This window comes from Lampetra planeri, chromosome 14 (genome assembly GCF_965212315.1).
Source record: "Lampetra planeri chromosome 14, kcLamPlan1.2.h2, whole genome shotgun sequence".
NCBI classification, from domain to species: domain Eukaryota; kingdom Metazoa; phylum Chordata; class Hyperoartia; order Petromyzontiformes; family Petromyzontidae; genus Lampetra; species Lampetra planeri.
In genome coordinates this window covers 14,101,793-14,109,861 of record NC_136120.1, presented here as the reverse complement: position 1 = coordinate 14,109,861, position 8,069 = coordinate 14,101,793, and the positions used below count along the sequence as shown (strand labels likewise).

The following is an 8,069-nucleotide window of genomic DNA, read 5'->3' as shown; positions in this document are numbered from 1 at the left end:
GTTGAGGATGATCGTCGTGGTTGTGGATGATGACTCGTGGTTGTGGATGATGACACGTGGTTGTGGATGATCGTTGTGGTTGTGGATGATGACACGTGGTTGAGGATGATCGTCGTGGTTGTGGATGATGACACGTGGTTGTGGATGATGACACGTGGTTGTGGATGATGACATGTGGTTGTGGATGATGACTCGTGGTTGTGAATGATTGTCGTGGTTGTGGATGATCCCTCGTGGTTGTGGATGATCGTTGTGGTTGTGGATGATGACTCGTGGTCATGACGTCTTTAAGTAGCTATAGTGGTTCGCCTCGCGATTGGGAGGCGGGGTCTGGGTGAATGGTTATTGCTTTAAGACAAGCGTTACACGCACGTGTTACAAGACGCGTATCATCATCCTTACCATCATCGTGACTACAGCCGCAACCATCCTCATTATCCCATCTACAACATCATCACCACCATTACCCTGGCTCCAACCATCACAATCATCATCATGAGTAAAGCCTTACAATCATAATCATTACCATCACCATGACTACAATCAACAGAACCATCATCATCATTACAACCACCATCAGCACAATCACCATCGATACCTTCAATACCACCGCCATCATGACTACTAACACTATCACCATCATCATCAGCAGCAGCAACAGTTGTAGCAGCACGACCATCATCAGTAGCAGTATGATGATTACCCTGATGCATTGTTTGGTGCCATGTGTACTATGTGCGTCGCTTGTGTGCAGTGCTTTCTTTGTGTGCTATGCTGCGATGTGCGTGCTGTATTTATGCAATGTGTACTATGTGTGTTGTGTGTTTTATCAGCGCTATGATGAGTAAGTGTACTGTTTGTGCTGTGTGTGACGTCAACTGTTTGTGCTGTGTGTGACGTCAACTGTTTGTGCTGTGTGTGACGTCAACTGTCTGTGCTGTGTGTGACGTCAACTGTTTGTGCTGTGTGTGACGTCAACTGTCTGTGCTGTGTGTGACGTGTACTGCTTGTGCTGTGTGTGACGTGAACTGTCTGTGCTGTGTGACGTGTACTGTCTGTGCTGTGTGTGACGTGAACTGTCTGTGCTGTGTGACGTGTGCTGTCTGTGCTGTGTGTGACGTCAACTGTCTGTGCTGTGTGTGACGTGTACTGTCTGTGCTGTGTGACGTCAACTGTCTGTGCTGTGTGTGACGTGTACTGTCTGTGCTGTGTGACGTCAACTGTCTGTGCTGTGTGTGACGTGTACTGTCTGTGCTGTGTGACGTCAACTGTCTGTGCTGTGTGTGACGTGTACTGTCTGTGCTGTGTGACGTAAACTGTCTGTGCTGTGTGTGACGTCAACTGTCTGTGTTGTGTGTGACGTGTACTGTCTGTGCTGTGTGTGACGTGTACTGTCTGTGCTGTGTGTGACGTCAACTGTCTGTGCTGTGTGTGACGTCAACTGTCTGTGCTGTGTGTGACGTTAACTGTCTATGCTGTGTGTGACGTGTACTGTCTGTGCTGTGTGTGACGTCAACTGTCTGTGCTGTGTGTGACGTGTACTGCTTGTGCTGTGTGTGACGTGAACTGTCTGTGCTGTGTGACGTGTACTGTCTGTGCTGTGTGTGACGTGAACTGTCTGTGCTGTGTGACGTGTACTGTCTGTGCTGTGTGTGACGTCAACTGTCTGTGCTGTGTGTGACGTGTACTGTCTGTGCTGTGTGACGTCAACTGTCTGTGCTGTGTGTGACGTGTACTGTCTGTGCTGTGTGACGTCAACTGTCTGTGCTGTGTGTGACGTGTACTGTCTGTGCTGTGTGACGTCAACTGTCTGTGCTGTGTGTGACGTGTACTGTCTGTGCTGTGTGTGACGTCAACTGTCTGTGCTGTGTGTGACGTTAACTGTCTATGCTGTGTGTGACGTGTACTGTCTGTGCTGTGTGTGACGTCAACTGTCTGTGTTGTGTGTGACGTGTACTGCTTGTGCTGTGTGTGACGTGTACTGCTTGTGCTGTGTGTGACGTCAACTGTCTGTGCTGTGTGACATCAACTGTCTGTGCTGTGTGTGACGTCAACTGTCTGTACTGTGTGTGACGTGAACTGTCTGTGCTGCGTGCTATGTTAACGACGCTGAGCCCCAACACGCCGACTCTCACGCCCGAACGGAGATCCCCTTCATAGGGATCTTCTCGGGTCTCGGGGGACGCGACCTCCGTCGTCAGAGGGGTCTTCAACCCCGGACACACACAGACGGGAGGTCCCTGTGTCTGTACAAACCCCCGTAACCCCACTACGAGACCCCCGCGATGATAAAGTTTGTCCGAAAAACAAGGGGGTGGGGATTCTAGCCACGGGGGGAAGGGCAGATGAGAGGGATTCGGGGGTCCCTTAGAGGTCCTGTTACACAGAGACCCCGTGGCCCTGTGGAGTTAGCAGCGGTGTCTTTCGGCTGCACGGGTCCCGGGTTCTCCTGGGTCTGCCACGCGACCAAGTCGCTCTCAAATTCATCGGACGCAACTGCTTTGTCCACATCTGAGCGAGCAGTTGCGCAATAGGAGGAAAATAAATGGTCGCGATCAGTCGAGTTGAGCGGCTGCCCTCTCCGGATGCGTCGCCGTGACAGCGCTCCAGCGACGTCGCCGCATTCACAACGAGCCCCGCGCCATTCCCATCTCCCCGGCGGGGATTGCAAAATCTGGATCGCGAGTCGATGATCGATTATTATATTTGTTACATCGCGGTCAATGTAGCGGCCTCTAGCGGCTGCAATCCGGAGAATGCCCGCGGAGCGTGACGGCGGAGAGAGCCGCGCGTGGCCCACGGCCAATGGCCCGCAGAGTCATGGCCTTTCGGGCAGCCGAGCAAGCGTCGAGCCTGGTGAGTGCTTGGGAAGGGAACCGTCGTGCAAGGCTGCTTGCTGTAGGCCGCTACGCTGCTCCCCGCCCTCACCAACCCCGCACCTGCAGGGCGTGGGGAGGCCCTCATCCAGCAGTGGAGCGACGCAAGGGGATGCACGAGCACCGCGCGTCGCGAGGCGCTGAGGCCACGTGGCCGCGCCTGGCTGCTCTCATCACGTGGGCGGGGGGGGACTTAGCCAGTGGTGGGAATGGGGCGTTCCTATGACGGTGGTTATTCTGACCATGGCACACACAAACACACGCCGTTAAATTATCGAAAAGTGCTGATTATAGTTTTTTTATCGACCGGAGGACTGTGGTGATGGGCTGAATCACCCCAACTTAACCCGTCATCCCTCCCGTCCGCCCCCCCCCATGGATCGCGGCTGCCCAGGTGTCGAACTCGTGTGTTTCCCACACCAAACGTCCCCGTGCTCACCCCTCCACGCACCTCGCGTCGACTCCGCTCAGTCCAGACAAAGTGCTTCACGCCACACGCTCTCGGCACGTCGTGTCCTTCGGGTCCTCCACCCGCGACCGGGTGTCAAACCAAAACTTCCCAGCTCCGAGAACTCCCTCCCGTCCTCTCCCACGTGGTGACACCAGGGATTGCAGGTATCCAGTGAACCCGGGTGAACCCCAGGGAGCGGTGGGGAACGCGGAGGAGAGAGGGGAGGAGAGCGAAGGTCAGAATCCACTTGTTGCTGATCACTGCTCCAGTTTTTTCCGACCATTCCGGCAACAAACTTTTCCGATGTCTCCATCACCGCCAGCCAAGGGGGTGCGGCGAATCGCCCACGCGACGGGACGCGATGCGACGCCACGCAATGGGACGCGATGCGACGGGATGCAATGGGACGCGATGATGTGAGCCCGTGGTCAGAAAGCGTCTCCTTGGCTCATGTCGGGAAACTCTCCCTCCTCACAATCATTCCTCCTCCTCCTTCCAGAATCAAAACCTCGTCTCGCGGGTCATCTCCAGGGTCCCCTCAGTCGCAGCCCCGCGGATCCCTGCCTTGGACCCCGACGGGACAGGGGGGTCTCCGCGGGGTGGCCGCGGCGAGGAAGCGGTGGAGGAGGAGGGGACCCCAGGAAGAGCAACTCCTCCTCCTCCTCCTCGGGCTCTCCGCATCTCATCACGTGGCTTCAGGGTCTCCACAGTGGCGAGCGGCGCTTCTTGCTGCTGCTGCTGCTGCTGCGGCGGCCCCAGGCCAGCGACCCCGTTGGCCGCCGCGTCGATGGCCGACGAGTAGAGGTCGCGCAGGCGGATGAGGCGCGTGTCGCGGTCTCGGCGCTCGTGGAGCACCGCGTTGGCGCAGATGAACACGAAGATCCCCACTCCCATCACGAGCGGTCCCACCACCTTCATGCGCTCGGCGCTCAGCATCTGCCCCGCCAGCCAGCGCAGGCTGCGCGCTGCGGGGACTTCCTCGGCGCTGCCCCGCTGCCCCCTCTCGCCGCGGGCGCCGTGGAAGCCTCGCACCCGGTCCCGGGCGGCGGTGCCGTTGTCTCGACTCGACTCGGCGGCGTCGTCCTTGGGGGCGGCGGCGTCAGAGTCCGGAGACGACGGCGCAGATGGAGGCGGCCAGTACCCGAGCACCGCCAGGGCGATGCCCAGGGCCAGCACCAGCAGCCCCAGCAGGGCCACCAGCCCGGCCAGGGACACGAGGCGCAGGCGGCCTCGCACCAGCACCACGTCGCGCCCCTCGCGCTTCCTCTTGCGCCGCCGCCGTCGCCGCCGGCGCTGGCGGCGCGTGGAGCCGGGGTCGCCTTCGGGGTCCAGGCCCCGCATGGCCTCCTGCTTCCGCGTGGCCGCGGCGAGACCGCGGATGAGGCCGCCCGTGGCGATCATGGCCGGCATCGGTGGAGGAGCGGCGGCCCTGGCTGGAGAGCAGCGCGAGTGGAGAGCGAGAGCCGGGCGGGAGGAGGGATGACAGAGGGAGGGGGAGTAGAGAGAGGGAGGGAGGGAGGGGAGACAGCGGGGAGAAGAATAGGAGAGAGAGAGGAAAGGGACGCGAGGTGAGAGGAGAGATGACAGAAGAGAGAAGAAGCGAGAGAGAGAGAGGCGATGGAGGAGAGGGAGAGAGGAGGAGGGGGGAGAGGTGGTGGTGCTGGTCGGCGCGGGTGCGACGGACGGACCGAGATGTGCGGCGCGGACGGGTGATGTGGGACGCGGGAGGGTGGAGGAGAGCCGAGGGAGATGAGAGGAGGGAGCCGACGCGAGGCGAAGAAACGTTTAGGATGCAAATTGAGACAAATTGACGCAGAGGCAACAGCAGAAGCAGCAGCAGAAGCAGCAGCAGCAGGGAGACTTTTAAACAAAACGCAGGGAGCACGCAAATCACAGCTCACGCACTCGGGGAGAGGGGAGGCAGGTACAGTGTGCGATGATGGGGATGATGGAGGTGATGGAGGTGATGGAGATGAGTGTCCAAGAGTTGTGACGACACGGCCTGGAGCGCCGCTAAATCACAGCTCGCGCGTCAGATCACAGAATTGTTGCACAAAATAAAAAAATAAATGTCGCCGCACGCCACGACCGCTCGCAATTCGAGGACAGGTCGCTTCCCGCACACGCCGCTGGTGTGGCTGGAGCGGCTGGTGTGGCTGGAGCGGCTGGTGCGCTGTTTATCCGCGGGCCATCGCAACGGCGAGAGCAGCAGCAACGGGACGTGATACGAAGAGACGGAGCATCTCCCGTAGAGGATCGCGGCGCCAAGGCGGGAGGGAGGAGCGGGAGGCGGGGGGACTTGTATCCCTCCCTCCATCTGCCTCCCTCCGCCCCCTCCCTCCCGTGTTCCCTTGCATCCCCCCTCCTCCTCCCCTCGCTTGCTCCGCGGATGGAGCCAGGCAGAGATGCAGCTCCGATCTCGATCGAAACACTCCACCAGGCTCCCTCCCCTCCACCTCCCTCTCCTAATTGTGACCCTTTCCCCACAAGCGACACAGACCCCTCCATCAGCGATGGAGCCCAGCAGCAGGGTTCGCAACACAGCGATTCAGATCGATCTTCTATTTAAAGCCACGATTCCTTCCATCACACGGGCATCACAGACGGGAGCCACTGCGGTGTAGGGCAGAGTCAAGGTCAGGATAGAATCACGGTTAGATTCGGGTTAGGTCGTGGTTGGGCGAGCGGTGTAGGGAAAATGTCGGGCTGCGTGATGGACGAATGATAGAGATACGAGTCGGGCCACGAGGTTGGCACTGGCTCTGGTATCGGCTGTTACCAACTATCGGGTGCGTGCAGCGTTTTGCGGCACGGCGTGCGCTTGCGAGTGGTTGAGTAGGCTCCAGGAGATGATGCCACACTCCGTTACGCACCTGACAGTGACGGGCTCTGCCTCGACCTCGGTGACCTCCCGTGCGTAGCCTGTGTTTGTATCCCTGGCGACCAGAGTTTGATTCCCGCTCGTGGCCAACACCAGTCCCGGACCTCCCCTAGGCCAACTCAGCCTGAAATGAGTAACTAGTTGGATGTGCACACATCGCTACTCAAGAGATGAAGGCAGTCAGGCGCGGTGCTGGACAACCACACCCTCGTGTGCCGTGGCGGCCTTCATAGGTACTCGCTAACAGCACTTTCTCCAAAAGTCTGTTCAGGCAAAACAAATAATTAGCTATGCCACCGATGAGCTGAGCCACATTTGAACTGAGCTATCACCGATCTCACCTGCGCTTCTCCATCACACATTGTCAGCTGTGCCACCTTCTATCTCAGCTGTCACTCAGCTTGTCACCTATCGCAACTGTCACCTGGTATCTCATCTCCGCCGTGCTGCTATTCCTTCACACATTATCAGCTGTGCCACCTTCTATCTCAGCTGTCACTCAGCCAAGCCAGCTCTCCCTCCCCCATTGCTGCACAACCACGCACCCTATGGGACCCCCCCCCCCCCGCGGCGAGGGGTCCTGGCACGACCGGGCAAGCAGGAGCCGTACCTGGACCGCGGCTCCCCGCTCCATGTCTCCTCTCCTCCGCGAGCTCCGTGGAAGTGACGCTTTCTCTCCACAGGCACACCTGTCCCCTCCTCTCGCACACCTGTACTAGCCACGCCCACAGGTGTGTGGTCCCACCCACACCTGTACTAGCCACGCCCATAGAGGTGTGGCCCCACCCACACCTGTACTAGCCACGCCCACAGGTGTGGCCCCACCCACACCTGTACTAGCCACACCCACATGGGCCCCCACCCACACGTGTACTAGCCACGCCTGCGCGACCTCGCCCACACACGTCCCGAGCAACACGCGGCTTGCCCACCAACATCCCTTCGACGTCGGTCCCGCGGAACCCTGGATCCCTAACGCACACGTGGAAAAGATGGCATTCTCTCCCGCGTGTCACTTGCGGGTCAAACACTCAACCATTGACCATTACATGTCGCATTGTCCCAAATATACATTTGAAGGCGGGTGGGTATCTGAGCGAGTTGGTAAGTGGATGTGAGTGGGAGAATGAGTGTATGGATGTGCAAAATTCACAAACTATCAAAGCACTAAGCTCTGAATATGTAATAGGTGATCTTCCATGGTCGTACGAAATCATCATCCTCATCCTACGCCAGCCGAGGCCATACCCGCCATACGCCAGCCCAGGCGTTCCCTTCTCTAGCCAGCAGCACCCCCAAAGCTCTCCAACCTGAGCCACGCCCTCACACCATTTGGCTTCACGTGGAATTTCCCAAGTGGCACGCGAATTGAGCACCTGCGATATTCACCGCACATTCATCCCGAGCTCTCTCTGGGGCTCGCAATGCTCAGTGTTCTATATTTACCAGCAGCGTCTCATATTTACCCGGCTGCACAGCTTTCCTCACCCCGTCACGGCCGGTGCTGCGACATTGCGGGGCACGTCACTAAACCACGACGCCGCCTGGCGTCAGTCACTTTCAGCAGTCCGCCGACGACAAACCACAAGTGGCGGGGACGTCACGACGGCGCTTGTGCCATGCTTGGCGAGGCCACGTGAAGTGTCGAAGGGCCGTTGTCAGGTCACGGAGCATACCGAGGCGCCGTGGGTTGACTGAGATGACTGGCAGATGCATCACCTGTGCTCCCCACTTTGCCACTTTTTTTGTTTTATCCGCCCAGCGCTCTGCTCGTTGTTGTGAGCGTCGCCCATCTGCTGGAGGGTGACTGCCTCCACCTCTCCAGCGGAGTCCTTCACGAACCTCCTCCAGAGGACGGTCT

At 58.6% G+C, this 8,069-nt stretch overlaps 1 protein-coding gene across 1 annotated transcript; it reads right to left on the bottom strand.

Annotated features, from left to right (window-relative positions):
• Positions 1-3,284: 3,284 nt before the first annotated feature.
• On the bottom strand, positions 3,285-4,755 carry LOC144722417 (transmembrane protein 200C-like). The gene has a single exon (XM_078600665.1). The coding sequence runs from the start codon at positions 4,735-4,737 to the stop codon at positions 3,829-3,831; it is 909 nt and encodes a 302-aa protein (XP_078456791.1). The 5' UTR covers positions 4,738-4,755; the 3' UTR covers positions 3,285-3,828.
• Between the last annotated feature and the right edge of the window lie 3,314 nt (positions 4,756-8,069).